A 27,726-nucleotide genomic window follows, 5' to 3' on the forward strand; every position below is an offset into this window, starting at 1 on the left:
AAAAAAAAATTTTGAGTTCCAAATTCCCTCCCTTCTCCATCCTTTGAGAAGGCAAACAATATATCAATTATATGTACATGTGAGGCAGCTCAGTGGCTTAGTGGATAGAGCAATGAGCCTGGAGTTGAGAAGACCTGAGTTCAAATCCAGCCTCAGATATTTACTAGCTGTGTGAACTTGGACAAGTCACTTAACCTCTGTTTGCCTGGGCGGCAGCTCAATAGCTCAGTGGATAGAGAGCTGGGCCTGGAGTCAGGAAGACCTGAATTCAAATTCATCTCAGATACTTACTAGCTGTGTAACCCTGAGCAAGTCACTTAACCTCTCTTTGCCTAAATCCATTGGAGAAGGAAATAGCAAACCACTCCAGTCTCTTTGCCAAGAAAACCCCATTGATAATAACAACATTATTGCAATCATTATGCACAGACCTCTGACCATATGAGGTCTCCTGGGCCCTCTTGGGTGGCTAACTAGACTGTTCCCCCCAGCTGTAAGAATGGGCAAAGGTGGGTGTGGCAGATAGAACGATCCAAATCTCATCCTAGGCTGGGAACTTGGAGGGCTGAAGAGAGGGTAGGACCATGGTTGGGGCTGAGGCAGACAGGGACCCCACAATTGGTTCAATAGCTATTTACAGCAAAGATGACTCAAAGTGGAAGACTGATAGGGTGGGGAGTGGAAAGTGGGTAAAGATGGGCTCTCTCTCCCATAACCAACATGGATCTCTCCCTGATGCCAGGTGGAAGAGCCACTAAGCCTTGGTCCCTGGATGGGCAGAACACCAGTTCTGCAGAGGAGAAAGGTTCCAGCAAAAGTAGAAACTGAAAGAGAAAGAAACAGGAGGAGACAGGAGCTAGGGGCACTTAAGCTCCAGGCTTGAAACCCTGAAATAAGCTTCCGTTGTCTTCTCTTTGGTGTCTGGCATGTTTGTGGCCAGGAAGGCAAGACCACTTTGATTTCTTCCTCAAAAAGGCCAGTGATATCGAGGCGGCTAGGTGGCGCAGTGGATAAAGCACCGGCCCTGGATTCAGGAGTACCAGAGTTCAAATCCGGCCTCAGACACTTGATACTTACTAGCTGTGTGACCCTGGGCAAGTCACTTAACCCCCATTGCCCGGCAAAAAAAAAAAAAAAAAAAGGCCAGTGATAAAGCTGGATTTCCAACCCAGGTGCCCTCCTAGGCCAATCCCCCCACTCCATAACACTCCAGTTCAGGGTTGCAGAGATCTGTATGAGGTCCTGCCAGGGCCAAATGACAAGGACAGAGAAAACTCAGAGTTTCTAACATAGTGCCTAACAGAGCCTTGATCCTCAGCAGCAGCAGGAGTTGGAATTCAAACTCTTAGTAAAGCAAACATTGGATTTTAAGGGACTAGGATACTGGGCAGATAAGACACCATGCCCATTTCTGCCCAGTCCCTAACATGGCTGTGCTGTCGTCCCTATACCAAGAGATACAATAATTAGCCAGACTTCAGGGACTCCGAGCAAGGTGCCAAGTGGCCAAGGCAGGCACCTGAGCTATCTGGCAAGTATCCCAGAGAGAGGCCACTAAGATGAGCAAGGGAGCAGATGGCTACAGCAGTGTCATCACAGAGGATGCCCATATCAAGGTAGAACACTGAAGGTGACAGATGATAGGGGAAGGGGACACAGAGATGCCAGCTGGGCTGATCGGCCACAGCATGGTGGCAGCAACCCTGCCAGGGACCCAGAAACCTGAGCATCAGGTTGGGAAAGAGAAGAAAGGGGAGACATAGGAAGAGATTTGGTCACTGCCAAGTTGATACTTCTTTCTGCTCAGCATCTCTCCTCAAGTGGCTGCTTCTAGTCAGCCGTGAACAAGATGATTATCTTATTTAAAATAAACTTAATTTACATAAGTATATAATAAATAAATTGTGATAAAACCATTATTAATGATGTATTTCTTGGGGGACCCAGAGATCACTTTCTCAGTGCTTTGCCCCCCTCCCCCCCACTCCAGAAAGTCCAGCTCTCCTTGAGAAACTTCATTAAATCTCATGGTGGGGGGGTGGTAACTAGGTGGCGCAGAGGATAGAGCACTGGCCCTGGATTCAGGAGAATCTGAGTTCAAATCCGGCCTCAGACCCTTGACACTTACTAGCTGTGTGACCTTGGGCAAGTCACTTAACCCCAATTGCCTCACCAAAAAAAAAAAAATTCTCATCTGGGACAAACCCAAGGGAACTAAAGAAATGGAGACAGATTCTTTTTGTCTAGATCAGTGAAGGACTGGTGGAATTAAACCACACCTAGATAACGGACTTTGTCTTGAGCTACTTTAGTGAGGGTCTTTTGCATTCTTTTCCCTGATGTCATCTTTAGAAGTTGATTTTAATGTAGACCACCTTCAAGTCATGTCAACCAATGGAATGATGCTAACCAATTAGCTTTGATCAATGTATAATGACCTGCTTCTACCAAAAGAAGATAAAAACTCTTGGAAGAGAGACAAGGGTCTTTTTTTAGGACAGCATGGAACTTCTAGGTCTTCTATGTCTTCTTGGTTCTCTTGTGTCTCTCCAGAAGACAGCATGAATCTTGGGGCTTTTCTCCTGCTGGAGCTAACTGTCATGCTGAAGCTCTCTCTACCAATCAGCCTGAGACCATGAGAAGAAGTTAGGGAGACACGTGGTCAATCCTCTACTGCTATAATACTGAATATATGAATAATATGCTTACCCTAAACTAGTGTACATACCAATAGCAATAATAACTAATTTCAAAAAACACAAATTTAATTTATATAAGTATATAATCAATGAAATAATTAATAAAATAAATTCAAATTATATAAGTATATAATCAATGAAATAATAAAATAAATTCAATCTATATAAGTATATAATAAATAAATGACAAATGAAATAAATAAGGTTAATTTGTATAAACATATAAATACAGTAAATATAGAAATATTTAAAATAAAAATAATGGGTTCTTCTTAATGAAGGCCTCTTACTGGCTCCCGTGTCAGAGGACCTGGATTCAAGGCTTGACTCTGCTACTTGGCAATTCTATGTGACCTTGAACAAGTCACTTCCCTTTGGGCAGAAGTTCTCATCTGGAAAATTAGAGGAGTTGGCATGCATCTTTAGGAATCCTTACAACTCTGGCTTCTATGGTCTCCTAAAATCCAGGAACATCTATTTGGGTGTGCTGGGGGCTTCTTTTTGCTCTCTTTCTAGTTTTTGGCTATGTGCCACAGTCCCATTCCTCCCCAGAGAACTGGAGAGGCCAGGTAGTACCCACACATGGCCGGTGAATTCTTGTCCCTGGGCCTCTCTGTTCATGATGTTTGAACACCTCTCCCCTCTTCTCCAAATTTTCCTCATCTTTCAGAGTCCAGCTCAAATGCCAGGAAGCATTCCCTGACCTCTTGGACAGACACCAAAGGCTTCTAGCGGGGACTTCCACCTTCTCCTGTTCTTGCCCTCCTGTCAAAGCATGTATTGAGGCTCCATTACTCGGATGGATGCTTGGATTATGACCCAAACCTAAGGTCGCTGTTTGGAGTCATTGTTTAGTGCTGGAAGGAACCACAGAGGCTAGTCTGGTCAGACCTTTTCATTTTACAGGTGAGGAAACTGAGGCTGAGACTTAGCTTCAAAGAAAAAGAAATGGGTTTTGAACCCAGGTCCCTCTGATTCTAAATCTAATGCTCTTGGATTCTAACTCTAAAATCTTATAACTGAGGTGGGAAGATAAGAGAGAAAATATTGTCAGACCCCGCACAATGAAAAGTACAAACAATATTGAAGTCACAGAAGTCCCTTTGGGGGGGAAGGAAGCAAGACTGAAGCAATAGGCCTTCTGGGTGTATGTAGTGGGGGGTGGAGGGGGAAAAGGAAAGTGAAGAGGAAAAGGGAGGGACTAGGGCCAAGATTTGTAATCCTGAAAAGACTAAAGTCTGCCTAGGGCTGGTTGTTTGTTTTGAGTAGTAGGGAGAGGGTGGAGGGCAGACAGTGAAAGGCCTTGAATGATAACCAAAACCCTGGTGTCAAACTCAAATAGAAAGAAATTTCTTATGAGCCACATGTTGATTTAGAAAACATCAAATTAGTATTAACTATGCGAAATATATATGTATACACACATATTTTTAATTCTGTTAATCATTTTCTAATTATATTTTAATCTGGTTCAGGCCTAGAGTTTGACACCTCTGAGCCCTTATCTTGTAGGCCCTTGGGAGAGAGGTGGTATCTTGGGAGTTGCTTGATAAAGTTAGTGTTTTAGGCTGGTTAATCTAGCAACACAGCCTGAGGCTGTGAATCTGAGCTGATTTGGATCTACTAGTGAAGGAAGGAGACGACCCTGGAGGCAAGGTGGTCTCTTGGGAAAACCTGGATGAGGACTACCTGCCGGTTGGTTGGTTGGTTGCTGTCCTTTCTGTCAGAGGACCAAAGTGAGCTTGGACTGCTCTACGGCAGTTCAGGCACAAATAGTCTATGTGAACATTTGGGGTGAATTCTCTAAGTTTTTGCATTTTGAGTTTCTTTTGAGCTACTTCAATTCTGCTTTGCTCATTGGGCACAGTGCCTTCTCTGGGCAGTCTCCTATGCCAGTGTCTCCCCATGTCTCACAAACAATTCCAGAGTTCTTCAGAAACACCTTGAGAGTGTCCAACTATCTCCATGAAGGACCTGAGCCTACCTTCTAGCTAAAAACAAAATCCAAGACTAGGAAATTCAAAGCTATCTTCCCCTCCCCTCCTCCCCACTTGAATTCTTAGATTGGGCCCCTAGAGAGCAGTGGCTACCAGGGGCTCTCTGAAGTACCCACTCCTAACACTAAATCTCACAAGCTCCAACCTGTATGCCTTCCCTTAACAGACATCCAGCAGACATAATCAGCTCTTTACTAATGCTATTTATTTACTAAGATGGTATAAGAATAGCAGCTACAAAACATTACCTCTCCCCGCTAAACGGAGGGGTGCATATTTTTTTTCCCTTTGGTGAGGTAATTGGGGTTAAGTGACTTGCCCAGCATCACACAGCTAGTAAGTGTTAAGTGTCCGAGGCTGGATTTGAACTCAGGTCCTCCTGACTCCAGGACCAGTGCTCTATCCACTGCAACACCTAGCTGCTCCAGGGTGCATATTTCCATAACTATACGAACATCCTAAGGAGCGGTATCCAATTTGGAGTCAATGACAATACGTGTTCACAGCTGTGGCTGTGCCAGACCCCAAGGCCTAGCCGTTTCTTATGAGGTCCTCTGTTGGTTTTCTGCTGAGTTTGAGGTGGGATGCTTTACTTGTAGGATGGGCTTGTTTCTCACAGGAAGACAGCCTCTCTGGGGAAGATAGCCCTGCTAGACTCCACCAGGTTTACTCACCAGGCCGCTTTGGTCTCTGCTTCTTCCAGCTCTTTTGGCTCAGGGAACTACTATGGGTTGTTGTTGTTTTTTTCCCCAGAAAGAACAGGGACCTTGAGGCCATCACTAGCAGAAGTTTCCCCACTTCTGCTAGTCTGGGGCCTTGGCTGCAAGGCCAGCCACCTCCCAGGCAGAAGGTAGCAGAAGTTTTAGCTCTTCATCCCAAACCGAATCTCCAAGCAGAAGCGTCTGGCAGCATCTAGTCCTTTTGGGCTAAGTAGCTCTTGATCCAAGCTACCGGACAGACCAGACAGGGATGAGGAAAGAAATTCCTTCTTCACTTCCTACCTCCGCAGGAATTCCCACCAGGCCTGGTTCCTGGACCTTGAATAACCTTAAACTGCCTCTACTATATCCACAGTGGCTAGAACTCCCAGCCTGGAGAAAGAAAGACCTGAGTTCAAATTCTGACTACTATATTTATTAACTGTGTAACCCCCTGCAAGTCACTTAACCGGTTTGCTTGTTTCCCACCCTGTAAAATGAGTATCATTGTAGCATCTACCTCCCAGGGTTGTTGTGAAGATCAAATGGGATGATTGTAAAGTGCTTAGCACGATGCCCAGCACAAAGGAAGCATAATATAAATGTTAGCTATTATTATTAGAAGGGTGCTTAGGCTGCCAGGGTTGTTTTCTTTTTTAATCTTCAGCCAGTCAGTGGGACTTTTCTAATTCGCCCAAGGGCTTGAAACTTCCTCAATTGTTTGGGAATTGAACACGTGTTACTAATTTAGGATTACATAACAATCATAATCGAAAGCGTTTATGGGGGGGGGGCCCAGGGTTTGCAAAGGCCTTTACAAAAGTCTACCAGCCCTTCTCACAACAAGCCGGAGAGCTAGCTGGGTGCTATTCTCATTTTACAAAGAAGGAAACTAAGGGAGGCAGAGGTGAAGCGACTTGCTCAGGGTCACACAGCTACTAAGTGTCTGGGGCTGCATTTGGACTCAGCTCTTCCAGACTCACTCGGGTAGGGGGTGCGGGGAATAGCTCCTCTCCCCCTACATCTCTCCCATCACAAACAAATTTATGAAATGTCATCGTATCTGGGTTCAAATCCAGATTTTGCTACTTACTAGCGGTGTGCACACGTGCAAGTCCCTTAACCTCTCTGGGCCTCAGTTTCATGGCTATGTAAAAGGGCGGGGGAAGCTTGGAGTAGATGATCTTGGGGAGGTGGTCCCCTTTTCTGGCCCCAGGTTCAAGAGGCCAGTCTAAATGGATGATGAGAACTTGGGGGGAGGGGAGGTGGGGTCGGAGAAGTCACGCGACAAGTCCAAGATGAGGAGCGAGGCGTAGGTGTGGATTATCTGCGCCCGCCGACCCCATCCCTCACTGTGGGCCGCTGCCTCCCCTCCTCCTTCCACACGCGGAACCCCAGAGCAGCCCGGGAATCACGTGACCAAGCCGTCACGTGATGCACTCGTAATTGGGGGTGGGGTGGGGGTGGCGGCAGGGTGGGAGGGAGTCCGGTTTCTACTGCCCCGCTGAGTTGGGGGGGGGGGAAGAAGGGGGAGACAGCCAATGGCAGCAGGGCGGCCCTGAGCTCTCAGCCAATAGGAAAGGGGTGGGCGGGGTACCCAAATCTGGCTAGGGTCCGGTCCTGGTGCTGTGGCCCCCAGAAGATTGTGGCCCTGGGCAGTGAGTGGTGCGCTCAGGTAAGCGGGACCGTCCTGCTGTCCCCGGCTTCCGACGGCTCCTGAGGAGGTGGGGGACCACGGACTGCAGGGCTCTGCTTGGGGAGTGGAGGAGGGGTTTGGTGGGCTCTCCATGCTTGGAGATTGGGAAGAGCTGGGGGGCTTCTTCAGGGGCTCGGGCCCCAGTGGGGGCTGCTAGTGAGCGGTAATCTCAGTGACTCGCTTCCCTGGAAGGAGAGCTTACCCACGGCCCCGAGACCCCTTCGAAGTTAATGCCCCGTCTCCCTCACCTCCTCTTAAAGTGGGCACCCTGGCATCCTCGGGGGGACCCGTCCCCTCTCCCCTGGCCTTCTCTTGGCCATGATTTTCTGGGGCAGAGTCCCCAGAGGCAGGAAGAGGGCACCTACTCCCCCTCCCCCACCTCTCTCCCTAGGGAAGGAGTGAGAAGACTGGCACAGGGTTTACTATCAAGCCTTGGGCAGCCTGGCAAAGCCCCAGGACTGGGTCCCCTTCACCCCCTCCCCTGTGACTTCCTACACTCCTAGACTTGGAATAAGGACGAAAACCCTTTGGGAGTCTGGGTCAAAGGTTCGGCAAGCTCCCTCTCTCATAGCGTCTCACCCTCCCGGCTTCTCTACCATTTTACAGTCCCGGGCTGTAAGTCGGTCCAGTCGAAATCGACAAAAACAAAAAACAGGAAGAGGAAGGGGGAAGTGGTGGGAATGGTTGTTACTAAAACGTGATTCCTCTTCATGCAGTACAGTACAACACACAACTTCCCTAGCACTGATTCCTTTTTACAAACTCGGTTCTTTGCTCTCTTAGGAAGAACTTGGGGTTGGGCTTGTATGGATGGGCCAGGACCTCCTACCAGAGAGGAAGAGGGAGGAGCAGTTTACGCGAGTAAATACGTTCATCTCCCCTTAGGGGAAATAATTTTGTAGAGGCTGGGAACCTAGAGACCTCTGTGTCTACCTATTCCAAGACCGTCGGTTCAGGGAGGCCGAAAGGGAAGCAGGTGGAACGCCTGGCTAGTGTGGGGAATAACAAGAAATAAAGCAGAGTTGGGACCCAGCTGGACCCTGGAGGCGTTGGATTTTTTTTTTTCCGGGGCAGTGAGGGTTAAGTGACTTGCCCAGGGTCACACCGCTACTAAGTATCAAGTGTTTGAGGTCGGATTTGAACTCAGGTCCTTCTGAACCAGTGCTTTATCCACTGCACCACCTAGGTGCCCCCAAGATTTTTCTTGGAAGAAGAAAGGGCTGAGGATAAGGAAATGAATCTCCTTGTCAAAGTGATCTATGTGGTGACCAGGGCAGAGCAGTGATACCTGGGAGTTTGTTGCTGAACAGGGTTAGAGTTTACCTGTGATCTCTCACCACAACTTAGCTAAATTAAGTTTGGGGGTCCTGGTTTCTCCTTGTTTCTTCCCCTTTCTCCATCTAAGCTGGGGGATACCTGGATTTCAAGGAAATTTGGTTTCTACTTTAAGAGGAAGTGAAGGGTGGAAAAACACATCCTGAAGCTGTTCTCCCCTCCCCAGCCCCTATCTCATCAGTAGCTTATGTCAGGAAATGATGATGACACTTTCTCTTTCCTTGTTCTTACCCTATTCCCTTATCTCCCCATCAATTATTGACGGAGGGGGTGAGGCAGGTAAACTTAGAAAAAGAAGGAACAAAGTTATAACAAACATATCCCAGATCCCAAGAGCCTGCCCTCAAACTTCCATATTGGAAATTTGTTTAGTTGTTTTTCAGCCATGTCCAACTCTTCGTGACTCCTTTGGGGATTTTCTTGGCAAAGATACTGGAGTGGGGGGCAGGTAGGTGGAGCAGTGGATAAAGCACCGGCCCTGGATTCAGGAGGACCTGAGTTCAAATTTGACCTCAGACACCTGACATGTGACCCTGGGCAAGTCACTTAACCCTAATTGCCCTGTCCCCCCCAAAAAAGGTACTGGAGTGGTTTGCCATTTCCTTCTCCACCTCATTTTACAGATGGGTAAACCGAGGCAGACAAAGTTAAATGACTTGTCCAGGGTTATGTAGCTACTAAGTGTCTTCGATCTCATTTGAACTCAGATCTTCCTGACTCCATGCCTGGCATTCTATCCACTGTACCACCTAGCTGCCCATCATCTTGGAAATATATTCCCCCAGTACTTCTCAGCCTCTTGTCAGTGCAGTGAGAATGACATAAAACCATTTCTCCCCATAGGTTCCGTTCTTTCTTTCTTTCTTAATCAAGAGCTGGGCAAACCCAAATAGGACTTTCCTTCCTTTGGGGAAGTTAATATCACCCCCCCCCCAATCATCCTTCTCACCCCATCCCCACTCTGTTGAGATGATGAGTCTTTTCCCTCTTTGAGCTTGAAGGAAGAGATGACCTAACAAGTCTGAGCCAGTCAGAGTGTTTCCGCCACTGACATGAGACTCAGTTCCCTCTGCTGACTCATGGGTGGTGGTGAGGGGGTGGTGGTTGGGGGGGAGAGACAAGAGACTCAGAAGCAGCTGTTTCAGTCCAGATTTGGCCAAGTTGGGTGCCACAGGCCCTGGAGAAGAGAGAATGTGGATAGGGATAAGTCCAGTAGAGAAGGTGGGGGTGGGGTGGGCATAGGAGAGCTGCAGTAGAGTTGGCAGAGGCTGCTTAGATGTGGACTAGGGGTACACACTCTTCTCTCCCCCTTGGCCGGGCTCCTGGGTTTAGGAACAGAGGGAAAGGTGTAAGTACAAGGTGGTTGGTGGGGAAGGAAGAGCCTAGCCGCGTGGACCCTTTCTGCTTCCCCTTTTGAAAGTTCCCTGACCACATTGTTTCTGGTGTAATCATGTGAGCCTTTCTCTCAATCACATAGAGCTCTGAAGCAGGTTTAAACAAGAATGATTCCCAGGCACAAGGACAGCACCCAGGAATGGTTCCCTTTGGGGAACTTGCCCCGTCTAGCTCCATCTCCCGACTCCCTCTTGCCCTATTCCCTCTCTCTCAGAGGTTAGGGATAGATAGCTGCCTGACCCAGGAGATGCTTAGCGTGAATGTCACCTACGGGACCTTGGGCAACAGCCCCAGGCCCCTTAATTTCCACATCTGTAAAATAAAGGAGCGTCTGAAGTCACTTCCAATTCCCAATCCGTGATCCTGCCAGAGGTGCCAGGATGCCCTCTTCACATCCCTGCAGGAAACTCTCCATATGTAGAGTTTGGATTTTATCCCTTGCCCCCACTCCCCTCAGCTCCGCTATGTCCAGTGTCTTGCCTGAGACTTCAGGGGTCATGGCTGTCAGCATAAGGTTGAGCCCCATGTGCTTGGGGAGGATAGGAGAGACCCTGTGGTTGACTTAAGCTTTGGCTTAATTTTGGCTGACAGGTGGACCATGTGGAAGCTGGTAGTCTGGCTGTCCCTGGTGACAGGGCTGGTGGCTGGCACCCAGTGCCCCGATGGGCAGGTGTGTCCTAAGGCCTGCTGCAAGCAACCAGGAAGGACTGGCTACAGTTGCTGTGATTCACCTTGGGTGAGTGAGTACCCACCCTGGTACCCAGGAAGATGTTGCTAATCCCTTGGGACCAAGTGTCCAGGTTTATTTAGCCAGGTTCTTTCTGGTGCACGTAGTGCCCACAAGCTCAGATTACTGGGTGGAGCTGCTTTTCCCTGACTGGGTAAACCCAGGAACTGCCAGGAATGGTGAAAGAGCCTCCTCATCTTGGCTCTCTGGGTGTAGGGGGAATGAGAAAGAAGATACAAAGGTCCCTGTAGAGGAAGGAACTCTTCCCCTCCCCCTAACTTCTTTCCCATCTCATTGTCCCTGTCCCTCTTCCTAGGATCCACAACCATCCATACCTGTAGCAAAGAATGTACACCTGGGCGTCACATGCCAGGGTGATTCCCGTTGTCCCGTTGGCTTCTCCTGCCTCCTCACCCCTTTGGGGAACTACAGCTGCTGCCCCTACCCAGAGGTACGTGCTGAGGGCTAGAGGGAGGTGTCTGGTAGAGTCTCTCCTCATGTTGCCCCCTACCAACGAGCTCTTCTGTCTACCCCAGGCTGTGGCATGTGGTAACGGGCACCACTGCTGTCCTCGTGGCTTCCACTGCAGCTCAGATGGGCATTCCTGCTTTAAGGTACAAGGTATGGAATAGCTGGGCCTCTGGTAGATGGGAAGGGGCAGGGGCTGTGAGGCTGAGGAAGGCATTTATCTGAGGAGATAGTAGGATACAGAGAATACTGGATCCAGAATCTGAGGAGCCGAGTTTGAATCGTGGCTTTATCACTTGCTGCCTGTGTAACTTTGGGCATATCACTCTGGGCCTCAGTTTTTACATCTGTTCATTGAGTGGTTTGGACTCAGATGCATCTAAGGTACCATAATCTCTACAACCCTGCTCCAGTGAGGAGGTGATTCTCTTCCTGGGGCAGGATAGAAGTGGGGAGCAGGGTGGCAGGGTAGGAGAGAACCCTGGTGTCTGGCTTCATGGTCTCCATCCATTAGAAATGGACACCAGGGAGGTCAGTTTGGCATTAGCCTGACACATACCTGAATTATACCTGGCGACTTAGGGAGGCAAACCTAGCACCAAAAAAGTATGGTGGCCCATCTTCCAATCCTTCTACTCCAGTTTTGGCTAGCTAGATGGGAAGAAAAGATGTTTGGGGAAGGGAGAGAATCGGCTGGGCTAGGGAAAGCACCTGGTTTATTGTTTCAATAGGAGCTAACTCCAGGGCAGTGAAATGCCCAGACAGCCAGTTCGAATGCCCCAATGATTCTACCTGCTGTGTGATGCCAGATGGCTCCTGGGGCTGTTGCCCTATGCCCCAGGTACTCATCCGTGGGGTTGGCTGGGAGGTTGTGGGGTCTGAGTGCAACCTGTAAATTATCTAAATCGGTTCTTCCCCAGGCTTCTTGCTGTGAAGACAAAGTTCACTGCTGCCCCCGAGGCACTTCCTGTGACCTGGCTCATGCCCGCTGCCTCACAGCTGGCGGTGGTACCTACCCACTGGCACGAAAAACCCCTGCTCAAAAGGAAGGTGAGGAATTTGGGCAGGGTAAGGAAAACTAAGGGGCAGCTCATCCTAAGAACCAGTCTCCAGCACAGACCTCATCAGGTGGTCTCTTTCCCTTCTTTCAGGGAGGATGGTCACCAAAGTGATTTGTCCAGATGCCCGTTCCCAGTGTGATGAGGGCACTACCTGCTGCCAGCTGCCCAGCGGATCATACGGCTGCTGCCCTTTGCCAGATGTTAGTGAGGAAGGGTCCTGGGATCCTCCCCCTCCTCTCACTCCCAGGCTGGTGCCCATTCAGGTCCCCTGGCTTAAAGGCTTGGAGCTTGGTGTGGGCACTGGGGCATCTGAGCCTGCTGTCTGAGGACTCTGTGGTAGTCTGCCATCTGCTGGTGAACTTGGGCGACCACAGCCAACAGACTGCCTCCCCTCAGCCCAGGGCTCATGCAGAGCCTTCCCTCTTTTCCCAGGCCGTCTGTTGCCCAGACCGAGTGCACTGCTGCCCCGAGGGCACTGTGTGTGACATGCAGAAGAGTAAATGCCTCTCCACAAAGGGGGACATCTCTGACTTTGTTACCAAGCTGCCTGCACAGAAAGGTACCTGGGGAAGAGAGGACAGTGAGGGCCCTCTGGGCTCTTCCCTGCCCCGGGGGGGGGGGGGCGAGGAGCTGCCACCTTCAGAGCCCTGCTTGTCCAGATGCAGTGTTCTGTGTCCCTCACCACCCCCAGACGCCCCAGCATCACCTCTCCTCTCTCCCCCAGTTCAGGATGTACAGTGTGGTGAAGAAATGAGCTGCCCAAACGGCAACACCTGCTGCCGCCTGATATCTGGGACCTGGGGATGTTGCCCATTTCCTGAGGTACCTGGGAGAAGCAGAGGGAGTGGGGAAGGGGGAGGGCCTCTAACTAGCCTGGTCTCCCTGTCCCCCTTGCCGCTCTGGGGCTGACCCTGGGGTCAAAGGTCAACCCTCTGCCCCCAGGCCAATTGCTGTGAGGACTACGTCCACTGCTGCCCCCACGGCTATCACTGTGACCTAGATTTGAGCCAGTGTGAAAAAGAGGCCAGCGACACGTTGCTGCTGGGGAGCGCCATGACTTCCCTTGTTACCATAAGCAGTGTCGCCTGTGACAATACCACCAGCTGTCCCCCCAACAGCACCTGCTGCCTCCTGGAATTGGGGATGTGGGGCTGCTGCCCTGCCCCAGAGGTACCGTGGGGCCCCGCTGGGGGTGGAGCAGTGTCTGCCCTGTGCCCTGGGAGGGGGCTTGAGGGAGAGGCACGGTGGGAGGAGGAGGACTTTTCCTTGGGAGGAGGGAATTCTGGATTCTCTGCACTCTGGCCCAGCTCCGTGCAGGAGGAGGAGAACAAGCATGAGAGGGAGGTCCCCAAGAAAGTCGGCGCCAGGCCATGAGATCTTCTTCCTGCAGCCCCTTGTCCTCTCCCAAACCAGGCCGTGTGCTGTCCTGACCACAAGCACTGCTGCCCCCATGGCTTTGTCTGCCACCCGGAGGGCTGTAAGACCCAGCACCACTTAGTGCCCTGGCTGCAGAAGGTACCAGCCTCCCGGAAGCTGGCCTCCTCTTCTGTGGATTGTGACCAGCACACCAGGTGCCCAGATGGTCAGACCTGCTGTCCCAGCCTTCGAGGAGGCTGGGCCTGCTGCCAGCTGCCCCATGTGAGTCCCAGAGCATCTCCCTCCTCTCGTCCTGGGCTCTCTCCTCTCGATTCGGGGGGCCCGCTCTCCATGGAAGTGGGCCAGGGGGAAGCCAGAGCCACAAGGAGCTCCCGCTTGCTTCTTCCAGGCCGTCTGCTGTGAGGATAGAAAGCACTGCTGCCCATCAGGCTATACCTGCAATGTGGAGGCCAGGGCCTGTGAGAAACAAGACTGGGTCCAGCCCCCCACCTCCTCCCTGCCCCTCGTGCTGGGGTCGGACAGTGGGGACGTGCAGTGTGGGGGCCGCCGCTACTGCCATACCTCCCAGACCTGCTGCCGGAACACAGCAGGGGGCTGGTCGTGCTGCCCACTCGCTAAGGTCTGTGTCTGCCCCCTCCTCGCCATCCTGCTCCCCGGTGAGACGCTCTGCCACTCATGTGCCTCTTTCTCCTTCCAGGGTGTGTGCTGCTCTGACGGCCAGCACTGCTGCCCCGAGGGCTTCCGCTGCGGGGCCAAGGGCACCAAGTGTATTCGGAAGAAGAAGCAGCTTCGATGGGATACCTTCTCCTCGACCCTGCTCTGAGTGGGACGGGACCCCCAGGGCTCCCCCATCTCTCTCCTCCAAGCACTCCAGCCCAGCCGTGAGGGCGCTGCTGCTGGAGCAGTTTGCTCAGGCCTCCTCAGTTGTGGCTCTCCCCACACTGGGTCTTCCCAGCCCCTTCCTCCTCAGGTTCCACGTCATCATGGGCATTCAGCCCCTTGGGAGGAGTGCCAGTCCATGCTTTCCCCCTCAGATCACAGCCTTGGCTTTCAGGGGCTTGGGGTGGGCAGCACCAAGGCAAGAGGAAAGCCTCTACCACTATGATTCTCCATGGCCCTTGGGCACCTTGGTTTGGGGGGAGGTGCCCCTTAACTTTGAGGGCTCCGTTTGTCAGGCTGCTCTCTCCTCTGCCCAGAGAGGACCTTTGCGAGGGGGTGACATAGCACAATAAAATTTATACAGTTTGTTAAAGTGCCCATCCGTTGCTGGGGTGGGCCTGGGGGAGGAGGGGAGTTCTTTCTCTGCAGTCACTGATGGACACCTCCCTTTCCTTGGCTCCTGCAGTGGGGGCAATTCCCTCAGTCCCTCCCTCTCTTCCCAAGAAAGAAACGTGCCAGCATCAGTCAGGTCAATGGTTTTTATGTATAGTCTCTCAAGCCAGCCCCTTGCTCCCCACCATCTCTCCCAATGCAGCCTGCCTGGGGCACTCCTGGTAGAGGACGTGATGCCAACTTCCCAGGCTGGCGAACAAGCAGCACGCATGCCAAGCCCTCCCTCCCTCCCCTTTTCCCCCACTCCTGGCCTAGGGATCCCGTCCTCCTCCCTTGAGCTCCCCCTCCCTCCCCGGCTCTGAGCAGTCTCCCTACCCCCATCTTCCCCACAATAGAGCTTTCTATATACAGGGTATTTATACAAATGGTGGGAGTCTCTCCCTTCCTCCTAGCCTCCAAAAGGGTTGTTTTTTTTAGGGTTTGGGGTCAGGCATTCCATTTCACGTACCTTGAAAGCCCTAGCCCCTCCCCCTCCCCTTCCCAGAATAGGGCACTGGGGCTGCCAGGGAGAAAAGGCACTTGGGGGGGGGGTTACCCCCAGGGTAGCATGGTAATGGGAGGTAAGGGACAAACCCTTCCCCTCCCACCTCTTCCCCCTCCCCACAGCCTCTGTGTTCCCCCACCAACCACCCTCTGCTTGCCCCCAAGGCAACCCCCAAGAGCCCCAGGGAAAGGAAAGGGGAGAGGGGCAGATTTACACAGGCCCAGCCCCAGGCCTCCCTCCCATCCCAGATACCACACAGAACCCTGGAGGGCTAAGGACCGTTGGAAGTGCTTCACCAGACACCTCTTCAAGGTTGGCATTGCCTGCTGGCACACCCGGCTATCACCTGTCCCTGGCACTGATGCTCTGGAAAGGGTGTGTATTTGCGGAGGGCCTGAGCCCCGGGCACCCCAATGCCACCACAGTGCCAGCCCGAGGGGAAGGGTTACTTAACATTGAACACCATCAACGGCCTCTCCTCCCTCCTCTGCCAGGGGCTTTTCTTGTCCCCAGCCTCATCTCCCACCTCCACACCCAGCTCGTCCTCGGGGCTGGTGAGGGAGTCCCGCCGCAGCTCACTGGCACTGCTTCGGGAGCTGTCGCCCCGGCTGCGGCCCCGGCCCCTGGGCACTGTGGCCGCCCGGCCCTCTGGCGCCACCGCCTCATCCAGCAGCGGAGTCAGGGAGTTGTCCTCTGGGGAGCAGAGGCCTGTGCGGCTCTCGCTGCTGCTGGGCTCCGTGTCCTCACTCAGGGCCAGGCGGGGTGGGGCTGGGGGAGGAGCTGGGGCAGGGGCCCGCTCTTCTCCCCGGGGACCCTGTGGCCGACGTCGAGGCAGGGGCCTGGCCTCGTGCACATCGACGCCAGAGTCCAGGCTGGCATCGGTGCTTCGCCCGCCGCTGCCCCCACCAGCCTGCAGGTCGATGTAGGAATGGCGCACCTGGGAGTTGGAGCGCCCATCCAATGACACAAACCACGCCCGAGGGTGGGGCTTCACCCCCAACTCTAGCAGCTTTTTCTCTGTGAGGGCCTGCAGCTCTCCATTAAGCTGGGCCATGGTAGACTCATTGAAGAGGACAGGAATGGTGACAGAGCCACTGACTGGGGTGGACCGGGCACCAGCCCAGCTCTCTCCGCTTTCACTGCTTGCACCTGTGTGGCCCTGGAGGAGCTGGCGCTGAGGGTCAGGTTGGGGAAAGGGCCGGGCAGGGCCTTGAGTGGCACCTTCAGTGGGGGCTGACTCATCTCCAGAGGCCGTACCTGACTCCCCTAGCCTCACATAGTGGGCAGGGATGACCAGGGTAGGCATGACATTTCGGTAGACACTGTCCTTCAGGTGGTCAATGGATCCACAGAAGATCAGCTGGCCAGCCTGGCTGAGGGATGGGGGGCGGGACAGCTGGTCCACAGACTGGGAGAGCAGGAAGTCAGGGGGCTTGCCCTCTGTGTTGGCCTTATGCCCTAAGAAGTGGTCAAAGGGCGAGGGCAGTGGAGGTGGGGACGGAGGATCATGGATGTAGGTGGCTCCTCCCGAGGCTCCCCGACGGTATTCTTCCAGGCTTGGTTCCAGTCCCCCAGGACCCTCCACCGAGCGGGCTCCCTTAAGACCTGCACCCTCGGTTCCCCGGGCACAAGGGGGCTCTGCTGATGCCCGGCCAGCTGGGCGAGGTTTGGCACGGAAGAAGTCATCTCGGGAGCTGGCCAGGTCTCGGGAGCTGGAGAAGGCGGAATGCAGGGCCCCGGGAGGGGGTGCTTCGGGGTCCCCTGTGGAAGGAGGCTCCAGGGACCCCCCACAGATCAGGTGGAGCTGAGACATAGAGGTGGCCTGGTCCTTCTTGTTACTTTCCAGGGGTCCCGAGAGAGGCAGTTTGTGAAGCTGCTGCCGAGGCTTCAGGCAGCGCCTTCTGCGGATAAAGGGAACGTGGCATGGGCATTCAGTGAAAAGGAAGGGCCCTATGGGATGAGGGCTGGTGATGAAAAAGATGCCCTTTCCCCTTCCCTCCAAGATGAGGAATGAGGGGGAAATGGGGAGGATCTGGCCTCTAAGAAAAGATCATTCTTCAGAGTGTGACTAGGAAAGAGGGGGTGGAGAAGGGGATGGCAAACCACTGTAGTATCTCTGCCAAGAAAACCCCACAGACAGTATGGTCCAGGGGGTCACCACTGACCAACCAAAGAACAGGAAAGGAGGTGGGTAGGAGGAGCATGTGCCAGGGAATGGGGCGGAGGCCCTAAGGCAGGCCCAAAGGATGCTATTAAGCATTGGGGAAGGAGGTGGGGGGATCTGGAAGGGTTAGTGGTAAGAGGTGGCCAAGGGTGGAGGTGTAGGGTCCAGGGGGTATCTGGTTTAGGGAGGAAAGGTCACAGGGGCAGGGGGTAGGGTTAGGACGTCTGAAAAAAGTGATGTGGCAAGAGGGCATGGATTGGCCAAGGATGTGGTGCAGCCCAGGGGGCACCGAGGGGCTGCGGGGGGGGGGCGGGGGGGCGGCGGGGGGACACGAAATGTCGGGGAGCTGTCCTCAAACCTGCAGTAGTAGATGAGGAGGCAGAGCAGGCTGAGCACAAGCAAGGCGAGGGCCCCCAGGATAGTGAGCAGGAAGATGGTGTGGTAGGTGCTGATATCCTTAATGCCTGATGTGACAGTCACCAGCCCTGTGCCTGCAGAGAAGGAGGGAGGAGGGACGAGGGAGGAGGGAGGACCTGGCCCCTGGTCTTATTGCCCTGACCCACCATCCTCAGTCTGCTCATGGAGCTGCTCAGGCCTGGGATACGGAACAGGCCCTCTGGCATTCCTTATACACAGACTCAGCCACATCACTCCTCAGCTTAAAATCCTTCAGTGGCTCCTTTGCCTGGCACTCAAGACCATTCACAAGCTGGAAGAAAACTAACTTTCTAGCCTTATCCACTATTACTGCCTTTTCTAAACTTTGCACTCCAGCCAAACTGTGCAGGTGGCTCAGTGGATAGAGTGACAGGCCATCTTCCTGACTTCAAATCTGGCCTTAGACACTAGCTGTGTGACCCTGGCCAAGTCACTTCACCCTGCTTTCCTCAGTTTCCTCATCTGTAAAATGAGGTAGAGAAGGAAATGGCAAATCACTCCAGTGTCTCTGCCAAGAAAATCCCAAATGGGGTCATGCAGAGTTGGACACGACTGAAAAATGACTGAACAGCAACAAACTGGACGACTTGACACCCCCTGTATATGTCATATCCTGTACTTATGCCTAAGCCTAGAAGGCCCTCCCAGATCCCTCTTTACTTGTTTGCATTTCTACATGTTTTTTTTTTTTTTTTTTTTTAGTGAGGCAATTGGGGTTAAGTGACTTGCCCAGGGTCACACAGCTAGTAAGTGTTAAGTGTCTGAGGCTGGATTTGAACTCAGGTACTCCTGACTCCAGGGCCAGTGCTCTATCCACTGCGCCATCTAGCCGCCCCTCTACATGTTTTTTTAAACCTTCAAGTGCTACTTTGCTACCTCCCCTAGAAATCCTTCTCTGATCCCTCTCCTACCTCCCAAACACAAATAGAATAATCTCTTCCTCCTTGTATCTGATGTGCTTGTCCTCCATCTATTATAATTATATCCATGCATTTGTTTTATCCCCCATTAGACTGTAAGCTCTAGGAGGGCAAAGACTGTTTTATTGCAACTATCAGGGCCACCAGGTGATGCAGTGGATAGAGCACAGGCCCTGGACTCAGAAGGACCTGAGTTCAAATCCAACCTCAGATACTTACTAATTGACCCTGGGCAAGTCACCTAACCCTCTCCACCCCATTGCCTCGAAAACAAAAAATAATAAACAAATAATCTAAATTCTTGCTCCCAAGAATCTAGCACAGTGCTCTGCACACAACAGGCATGAGGAAGATTTCTCATCTTCAGTCAGTCTAGGAATGGAAAGATACTGACTTTGCCAACAGAGGATCCAAATTCCAATCCCACCACTGCTACTTCAAAGATGTGTGACCTTAGGCAAAGGCCTTAACTTTTCTATGCCTCAGAGCTGAGGAAAGAGGTTGGGGTATAATGAAGGGGCAGATATAAGAGGTGGGAGCCAAGGTGTCTGGAGGGTAGAGGCACCTTGGTTTCTTCATGTATAAAACAAGGGGTTTGGTTTGAACTAGGTGACCTATAAGGGCCCTTCCAGCTTTTACTCTATGCTCTGATGATGCTTCATCTCCCCTTTCCCCTTTCCCCCGCCCCCCCCCCATGTGGCCCTGCCTGCCCCTGTCCAGAAGTAGGGCAGACCCTCTGCCCTTCCCTCCTCTGGCTCCTCACCAGAAGAAGCAGGGGAGGCCAGGGCAGCAGCCCAGTAGCCCAGTTGAGGGGAGACGAAGGTCCAGTAGAGCTGCCGCCCCTCCTTCCTGATCAGTCCAGTCCCATTTCGTACCCAAAGTCCTGGGGGCAGAGAATGAGACAATGAAATCAGGGCAGTTGCGCTCCCCCTTTTGGCCCTCTCCAGCAATGGTCCCGTAGCCCAGGACTTACCACTCTTGGGGTCAAATCTCCAGGCAGGAACGCTACTGGCACCGAGAGCCCGCGGTCCTGGCGGGAGGGGCAGCGAGAAGTGCACAGGCCCTGATAGCGGCACCTCCGTTCCATTGCCGGTCAGCAGGTGGACGCTCACCGCAGCCAGGGGTGCCAGCTCCAGCCAGGAACTGTTGGCTGCAGGAGGATGAAGAAATGGGGGTACAGGGCAGGAAATAGTCAAATCAGACAGACCCCACTCCCCATTTCTCTCATAGTCTCCCTCTTCCCCTCCCTGGTCCCTCAGCTGTTCTGTACCTGCCTTACCTGAACTATTGCCTTCTGTGCCCAGGAAGGCGGGGAAGGCCCTCATCTCCTGTTCTGTGTTGGCCGGGGTAAGTGAGGCCCAGAGTTGGCTGTAGGTGGAGCTTCGGGGCAGACGTGCTGCCCGGCGCTGGAACTGTACCCAGGGCTGAGAGCGGGCACCTGGGACAGGGCAGAGAGAGGGATGACAGAGGGATGAGCAATGAACCAATTGTACATTATCTTATTATCAATATATAGTATATATGAAGTCTAATCCTATCTTTGCTATAAGCTGTGTGATGCTTAGGCTGTTAGGAAGCACTTGGGAGTCAGGAAGATCTGAGTTCAAATCCTGCCTCAGTCACTCACTAGCTGTGTGACCTTGGTCAAGTCACTTAACCACTAATCAGCCTCAGTTTCCTCAATGCTGATTCCATTCCAACAGGTATCTATTTGTATCGTCTTGTACCTCTCACATGTTGTTTAGTCATGTCCAACTTTTCATGACTCCATGGACCATAGTGTCCATGGGGTTTTCTTGGCAAAGATACTGGAGTGGTTTGCCATTTCCATCTTTAGTGGGTTAAGGCAAAAAGAGGTTAAGTGACCTGCCCAGGGTTACACAGCTGGTCAGTGTCTGAGGCCAAATTTGAACTCAGGTCTTCCTGACTCCAAGGCCTGTCACTTTATCCACTGAGCCTTCTAGCTGCCCTGATCTGTCACTCAGAAAGTGCTTAATAAAGGCGTATTGACTAACTGAGTTGAAGTGAGGAAGACCTGGAATTTGAGGGCTGGAGTTAGAAGAGGCAGGAAGACTCTGTTTTAGGAAGAGGGTGTTAGATTAGCTAAAACACAGACAGGAAAGGACAGGTTAAGAACAGGGTATTCTAGAAAATAATCCAGTTCAGCAGGAATTCCAGGGTGGGGGGTGAGGCTAGAAGGGTAGATTAAAGAGAGACTTGAAAGTCAGGCTTTATAGTGTCTGTAGTGGGTACATAAAGGGGAGCCACTGAAGATGACTGAGTTCAGGAGTGGCACATTAGGAAGTTACTGAGGCAGTGTTCTACAAAGGATGGAATGGAGAGGGGATGAGGCAGAGGCGAGGAGGCCTCACCGTAGTTTAGGCAAAAAGAGATGGGGGCTTGAGCCAGAGTGGTGACAGCAGGAGTGGAAGGGAGAGTCCTTCGGAGGGTCGGCAGGAGCTCACTACTCATTGGCTGACTGAGGGTGTGCGGAGATGGTGACTTGGGGACGGGCGTGCCGTTGAAGAAGACAAGGAAGGGGATCTTCCTTGGGGTTGAGCAGACCCGTGCTGTGTGCTCCAGTGGGAGAGGCGAGTCAGGATTCTGGGTGGGGGACGGCACAGAGGGGACTCCCGCCTTACCTGGGGAGCCCAGCAGAATGTGGACGAGGTCCTCATAGAGGATGAGGGTGGCAGGGCGCTCAGGAAGCAGATAGAGGCTGACAGAGGCATACACTGTGGGAAGCGGGGAGGCGTCTGTACCAATGAAGTGCTTCTCCAAGGCCACAACCCTCTTCTCCACCCACCACACGGAACCCCTTTCTTAAGGTTATCCTCCTGACCAGTTCAGGAGGGCACAAGATAAATCTCCATCCTCCCCCACCCCTCACACTTCCCCTACATAGAGGCCCATCCCAAACTGGGGGAAGGTAAAAGGGAGCCTTCCTCCCATTCCTGAAGCTTCATCTGTAAGCTATGTGGGCTTCCCCCACACCACCAGGGCCTGGGTTGCAGCTGCTCCAACAACAGGGGCCCCTCGTGTCTATTTTGGGAAGGGGCTGAGGGTCAGCTGGCCAGGGAGGAGCGGGGAAATAATGCTCTCTTCCAGCCCCACCCGACACGCCCACACTCACAGGGCAGCTTGTCGACACGCCAGGGCACAGAGTTGGTGAGGAAGCCAGGCCGGGCAGCAGTGACCAGCACCCAGGTGCCCAGGCGGTAGTTGAGAGGCAGTGTAGCCACCCCCTCTGCATCGGTGGTTCCTGTGGCCAGCAGGGTCCGATTCCCAAACACATCTACAGAGGCCCGGGCTAGGGGGGCTAGTTCCCCACTGACATACACCTGGACCTTGATGAGCACCTCTGTTGGGAGAGACAGGAGTCAAGGCCTAGGGGGCCAAAGAGGAGGCCCGGAGGCTGGGAAGTCAAGAATGGAGGAGCTATCCAGGCTGAGGGACAGAGCTGATGGCAGGACAGTAGGGGGAGAGGTAGAGAAAAGTCAGAAATTTGGGAGGAGGGGGCAGGAGGGACAAACTATATGGAAAGGTGGGAAGGGGTGGGGTTATATTTGGGAGATGGTAGCCCAAGAGCTACAGAGTATTATATGGGGAGAGGAGATTTGGCGAAAGGACAGATGGTGAGTACAGAGCAATCAGATGCAGGCAAAGGTTGAGGGGGAGAACTGAGGAAACTGGATGGGAGATTGGGAAGCCAGGGATGGAGAGGGCTGGGGGAGCCAGGTCCAGGAAGAATTTAAAGGGGGGATTTCAGAGATTAGACGATTTAAGATGGGATTTGTGGTCCGGGAGCCTAAACCATCCATCTAGTTCCCAAGTCATGAATCTCAGTTCATCCCTCCAGAGAATCCTTTGGTTTGTGGTCCCCCACATACACTCCAGCACTGGGGTTTCCTTCTGCTGCACCCATGGGAACCCTTCCATTTCCAGACATGTCTCCTGGCACTCCCTAACCCACAGCTTGCCCTTCCCTGGGAGCTGGCCAGCATCACCCACCCCCAGCCAAACTGTCGTTGCCATAGCAATGCCCTCATTCCTCCTGGGAGGGCTCTGTGTAGGAGCTGGGGCCCCAAGGGATGGGGAAGGGGAAGGGGGGGGTTGAGGAGTTGTTACCAGGGCACAGGGGGAGGGATCCCAGGTGTCCTGCCCACTCCAGGCAGACACTCCCTACACACACACACTTGAGAGCTCAGGGGCCTTCCTCAAAGTCCAGACCCCTAACCTCAAACATTTACACACCACTCCTAATTAGCCAAGAGCTGAAAATGTCCGAGCCAGAGCAGAGCCAGAACATGAGCCAGGGGCACCTTTGATGGGATAGCAAAGTGGGAATGGGACTGGGCAAGAAATGAAGGGCAGTCCTAGACTATTTAAAATTGAGGCACAGGATCAGGGGCCTGGGTAACCAAAGCTAGTCCCTCTTAGAGGGAATCTGAAATACCTGTGTGACCTTGGGTAAATCCTTAGTCTCTCTGGCCTTTAGTCCCCTCATCTGTAAAGAGAGGGTTGGGGGGCAGCTAGGTGGCACAGTGGATAAAACACCGACCCTGGATTCAGGAAGACCTGAGTTCAAATCTGACCTCAGACACTTGACACTTACTAGCTGTGTGACCCTGGGCAAGTCACTTAACCCCCAATTGCTCCTCAAAAACAAAAAAACAAAATAAAGAGGTTAGACTAGATGGTTTGTGAGGGGCTTTAAATTGAGATCTTTGAACTTGAGTTGTCAATATTTTGATAACTATATTTTAACATAATTGATTTTCTTTGTAAGCCTATATAATTTATTTTGTACATTTAAAAACATAATTCTGGGAAGGAGTCTATGGACTTCACCAGATTGCGACAGGGGTCCATGCCACAGAAAAGGTTCAGCTTTGATTCTCTAAGCCTATGCTTGGCATCAAAGGGGGTGGGTCCTGAAGCTGGAGTGTCGGGGTGACCCTAGCTATCAGATGCCACAGAGTAGCTGACAGGTGCTCCCCAGATTTGGCATCTAGCTCCTGGGCATATGTGGCTGTGCCTGCCTTGACATCCCTGACCCCAGCTGCTGGGCTTTCTCAGCGCCTCCAACCCTGGTACTCTCCCATTCTTGCTCTCAGAGGTCCACAGAGGTCAGGCCCCTCCCTCTCCTGGAATTCTCACCTAGCTTCCCCTGGCAAAAGCCTCTTTGAGTCCCTGGCTCTGATGGGCCCCAGAGGTGGTGGGACCCGCCCGGCCTCAGGAGGAATTCAGAGAAGCTTTCAGTGGGGCTGCGCCTGCCTGGGAACAGCTGGACTCAACAGCTGGGAGATGGGGGGGGGAGGGAGGGGACACTTGGGGGTCTGGAATGTAGCCACTTTAGGGAATGTCCCAGGCTCCAGGGCCCCACAGCCAGAGCCTCCAAGGGTTTCCCAAAAAGGCAGCATTTAGAAGAAACAGACCAGAGATAGGAGAGACAGAGAGAGACAGAGACAGAGACACAGAGTGAGAGTGAGAGACAAAAAACCAGATAGATGAGAGAGACAGAGACACAGAAACAGTGAGAGTGAGACAGAAAAACAGAGAGATAGATGAGAGAGAGAGAGAGAGGAGGCAGTAGGGATCTACCAAGATTCAAAGAGATATAAACCAAATATGTTTTTTGTTTTTTGTTTTTTGTTTTTGCGCTGGGCAATGAGGGTTAAGTGACTTGCCCAGGGTCACACAGCTAGTAAGTGTCAAGTGTCCGTGGCCGGATTTGAACTCAGGTACTTCTGAATCCAGGACTGGTGCTTTATCCACTGCACCACCTAGCTGCCCCCTAAACCAAATATGTTAACCCTCATTCCAGAGCCTAAAGGTTCCTTAGAGAGCCTCAGGACAGGCCCAAGTCCTAGACTCTGCTCCTGGCCATCCCTTGTCCCTAGCCTGCTACACTAAAACCTGACAAATAGCCAGGAATCCTGTGCACCATGGAGAGACTCCCCTTGGGGGTCTGGTGAGGAAGGGGCTAAGTCATAGGGGCAGAAATCCCTAGTATCTGGGGGGGTAGTCATATTCCACTTTAGGGGACATGTGGGAGGTGATGGCTCACCCTCCTAAGAAGACAGTCCTAAGCTCTCAGCCTCCCTGTGACCCTGGTGTATTGCCATGCAGGGAGGTACTTCATTCAACTTCCCCTGGAACCCAGGACCTGCCCCCTCCCCCACATGCTTAACTTACTCTATTTCGTTTTCACCCACCCCCAGGGGCTCAGCTCTGCCTCTTTCTAGGAGGAAATCCTGTCCCCTTTCCCAGCCAGATTCCCCCTCCCCCCTGCTTTTCCTGCTGAGCTCCTGGGGGAGGGAGGAGAAATACTGTGCTTAGAACTGCAAGTCAACCTCTCCCCTACACCCACCCTGAGGCCCTGGGGACAGGAGGTGGAGGAGGACTAAGGGAACAACCTAACTGATGGGGGACGGAGGTGAATTCCATCCCACAGCATTGATTCCCCCCCCCCCACACACACACACCTCCTTGGAGGAGAGGGAGCAGAGGGGAAGCAGCTGAGGAGAGAGGTGTGTGTATATGTGTGTGTATGAGGAGGAGGGTTAAACACATCCGGCAGAGGCTGGAGATGGAAGAGCCAGGATGGGCAGGAACCAAATAATGGGTGCCCAAAGTCAGGGGCCCTTGGAAGGGAGTTTGGCAGGAAGTCTGTTTCTTTTCCCCAAACCCACTCCCCAGGAGATGAAAGGGAAAAGGGAGGAGAAAAGTAGCTTCTCTGGTCACCTTACAGACCCTCGAGCCTGAGAAAAGGGCAGAAGAGTGTAGGGAAACTGAGGCACAGAGGGAGAAATGGTCCAGTTTGGGCTAAACTGGGACTCAGGCCACCAGCCTCCCATGCCTCCTATTCTCCTCACTGTCCCACATCGTGGCTCCCACTCTAGATCTGTGGTTTCCTATGGGTCCCACACCCCACAGTGCCCAAGGAGTTCACAAGGAATGCAGGGACCTGGGTGCCTCCTCTTCTAGTCTCCTCCCTTCAATACAAACCTGCTCCCTCCTCACCAACACTAATTTTGAAATGGTATACCCCTAAACCCAATCCTGTATCAAAGTGGGGGTGGGGGTCTCAGAGCTCAGAACCAATGGGGCTATCCAATCTCTAACAGTGGGGCTGATGTCAGGGCCCGGTGGGGACCAATGGGTAACCCAACATCTAGCAGTGGGGCTATTGTGGGGGGCAGAAGAGGGATGGGGAACCAGTGAGGGGACTTCACATCTAGCAAAGGAGTGGGTGTCAGGCCCCAGAGTGGACAGAGGGGAGATCAACAGGGGACCCCTCATCTAGCAGTAAAATGGGTGTCTCAGGCAGACAATGGCTCAGACAGTGCTCGCCTGGGTGGGCCAAAAGGGGAAGAAACCCACGGCGAGAGGAGGTTTCGGGGAGCCCCTGCCCTCCCCATTGTGTTTCCCTTCCCGACACCCCAGCCCCGCCCCTGCTCCCCATCGCCCCTCCAGCACAGGATCCACGCCCCCCAATGGAGCGAGGAAATCTGCCTGGCCCCCTCCCCCCGCTCCAGTAGCTTTCTGGGCGTCCTTGAGGGAGGGGGCCGGGGTGGGATTTGGGGCTGCAGGGAAGATGGGGGCCTGGCGGGGCTGATCTTCCCTACGCCCGCCCCGGGGGCCCCTGCACTTACCCTGTGGGTTGGGGGGCTCCGGAGGGGACTTGCCCCGGGCTCGGGAAGCGTCTCCGAGGAGCAACGGCAGCAGCAGCAGCAGCAGGAGGAGACACCCGCTCCGCGGCGGCATCCTGGCGGCCCCGGCAGCTAGCGGCCCATCCCATTCGCCCGCTGCCCGCTGCCCGCTGCCGGCCCCCGCGCACAGGCACAGGCCCGGGCCACCGCCCGCCCCTCCCTCCTTCTCCTCCTCCTCCTCCTCGTCGTCGTCGTCGTCGTCCTCCTCCTCCGGCAGACAGCCCGCAGCCCCCGCCCCGCGCAGCCCCGCTCCGCCGGCTCCCCGCGATTGTCTCAGCCCGCCCGCCGGCCCCCCCTGCAGGCCGCGCCCGGCAGTTCCACCCCCTCCCCTCCCGTGCCCTCCCCTCCCTTTCCCTCCCCTCCTGCTCACGCTCCCACCCCCATCGGATCCCTTCACCCTGCACATCCAACCTCCTCGGGACTGCAACCCAGCCCCCGATAGCGGTCCCCGTCCCCCCAGTTGGAAGGGAACCTTGAGGTCAAGTTCAATCTCACACTTATGCTCTACAAGGTCCATGGCCAGTGCTGGTCCAACCTCAGAGAGAAGTTTGTGTAGTAGAGAGACAGTTCTTGGGGAGAGGGGGCAGTCCTTGGGGGAACAGTCCATTCTCATTCATTCATTCATTCATCCATCTATCCATCCATCCATCCATCCATCCATCCCAAGGTTGGATTCTGAGCCACCAGCCAAAATCTACCTCACTTTACCTTCCTCCCATTACTTCTCATCCTACTGCCTCTTTCTCATTTTACTGCCTCTTTCTCACCCTGAGACACAGATTAAGATTATGGCCTTCACATATTTGAAGGCAGGGCTGTTTCCTTCCCCTGCCCTTAGGCTATCTGGTTCAACCTCTCCCCTCCCCTGTCCGTCTGTCTGTCTGCATGTCTGCTTCTCTCTCTCTCTCTCTCTCTCTCTCTCTCTCTCTCTCTCTCTCTCAGGGCAATGAGGGTTAAGTGACTTGCCCAGGGTCACACAGCTAGTAAGTGTCAAGTATCTGAGTCTGGATTTGAACTCAGGTCCTCCTGAATCCAGGGCTGGTGCTTTATCCACTGTGCCACCTAGCTGCCCCCTGCCTGTCTCTTTTTTTCTCTGTCTTTCTCAACTGATGAGGAATCTTTGTCCCAGGGAGGTTAAGTGCCAGTAACTAGCATAATAATTATATCTGTCTAGAGTTACTGACATTTATATATCACTTTAAGGTTTGTAAAGCGCTTCA

The 27,726-nt window shown here is 53.2% G+C and overlaps 2 protein-coding genes across 4 annotated transcripts; one reads left to right on the forward strand and one right to left on the reverse strand.

The window, feature by feature from the left end:
* Positions 1-6,915: 6,915 nt before the first annotated feature.
* On the forward strand, positions 6,916-14,705 carry GRN (granulin precursor). 2 transcript variants are annotated; one of them, XM_043964070.1, is made up of 13 exons: positions 6,916-7,069; positions 10,412-10,556; positions 10,864-10,998; positions 11,084-11,168; positions 11,747-11,856; positions 11,936-12,065; positions 12,167-12,276; positions 12,509-12,635; positions 12,801-12,898; positions 13,019-13,246; positions 13,490-13,714; positions 13,842-14,072; positions 14,151-14,705. In XM_043964070.1, exons 2-13 carry the CDS (start codon positions 10,419-10,421, stop codon positions 14,274-14,276), a joined length of 1,743 nt encoding a protein of 580 aa, XP_043820005.1. In that variant the 5' UTR covers positions 6,916-7,069; positions 10,412-10,418; the 3' UTR covers positions 14,277-14,705. The 2 variants fall into 2 exon arrangements, with proteins under 2 accessions (XP_043820005.1, XP_043820007.1); XM_043964072.1 differs by having other exon boundaries at positions 7,048-7,118.
* Positions 14,706-14,863: 158 nt separating this feature from the next.
* Positions 14,864-26,672, reverse strand: FAM171A2 (family with sequence similarity 171 member A2). Of its 2 annotated transcripts, XM_043963535.1 has the most exons (8): positions 26,450-26,671; positions 21,925-22,152; positions 21,434-21,526; positions 20,071-20,229; positions 19,765-19,941; positions 19,555-19,674; positions 17,792-17,924; positions 14,864-17,170 (listed from the first exon to the last, which is right to left on the reverse strand). In XM_043963535.1, the coding sequence occupies exons 1-8, from the start codon at positions 26,559-26,561 to the stop codon at positions 15,715-15,717; spliced, it is 2,478 nt and encodes an 825-aa protein (XP_043819470.1). In that variant the 5' UTR covers positions 26,562-26,671; the 3' UTR covers positions 14,864-15,714. The 2 variants fall into 2 exon arrangements, with proteins under 2 accessions (XP_043819470.1, XP_043819471.1); XM_043963536.1 differs by lacking the exons at positions 21,434-21,526; positions 21,925-22,152 and having other exon boundaries at positions 26,450-26,672.
* Between the last annotated feature and the right edge of the window lie 1,054 nt (positions 26,673-27,726).

Source organism: Dromiciops gliroides, chromosome 4 (assembly GCF_019393635.1).
Source record: "Dromiciops gliroides isolate mDroGli1 chromosome 4, mDroGli1.pri, whole genome shotgun sequence".
NCBI lineage: Eukaryota > Metazoa > Chordata > Mammalia > Microbiotheria > Microbiotheriidae > Dromiciops > Dromiciops gliroides.

Excerpts from the sequence above, each read along its gene's own strand:
- GRN (XM_043964070.1), top strand. The coding sequence starts at position 10,419 with ATGTGGAAGCTGGTAGTCTGGCTGTCCCTGGTGACAGGGCTGGTGGCT. Across the intron at positions 12,636-12,800 it reads CAAGCTGCCTGCACAGAAAG|TTCAGGATGTACAGTGTGGT; the intron begins GTACCTGGGGAA and ends TCTCTCCCCCAG. Across the intron at positions 13,247-13,489 it reads GCTGCTGCCCTGCCCCAGAG|GCCGTGTGCTGTCCTGACCA; the intron begins GTACCGTGGGGC and ends CTCCCAAACCAG.
- FAM171A2 (XM_043963535.1), bottom strand. The coding sequence starts at position 26,561 with ATGCCGCCGCGGAGCGGGTGTCTCCTCCTGCTGCTGCTGCTGCTGCCG. Across the intron at positions 22,153-26,449 it reads GGAGCCCCCCAACCCACAGG|AGGTGCTCATCAAGGTCCAG; the intron begins GTAAGTGCAGGG and ends CTCTCCCAACAG. Across the intron at positions 17,171-17,791 it reads CTCCTCATCTACTACTGCAG|AAGGCGCTGCCTGAAGCCTC; the intron begins GTTTGAGGACAG and ends CTTTATCCGCAG.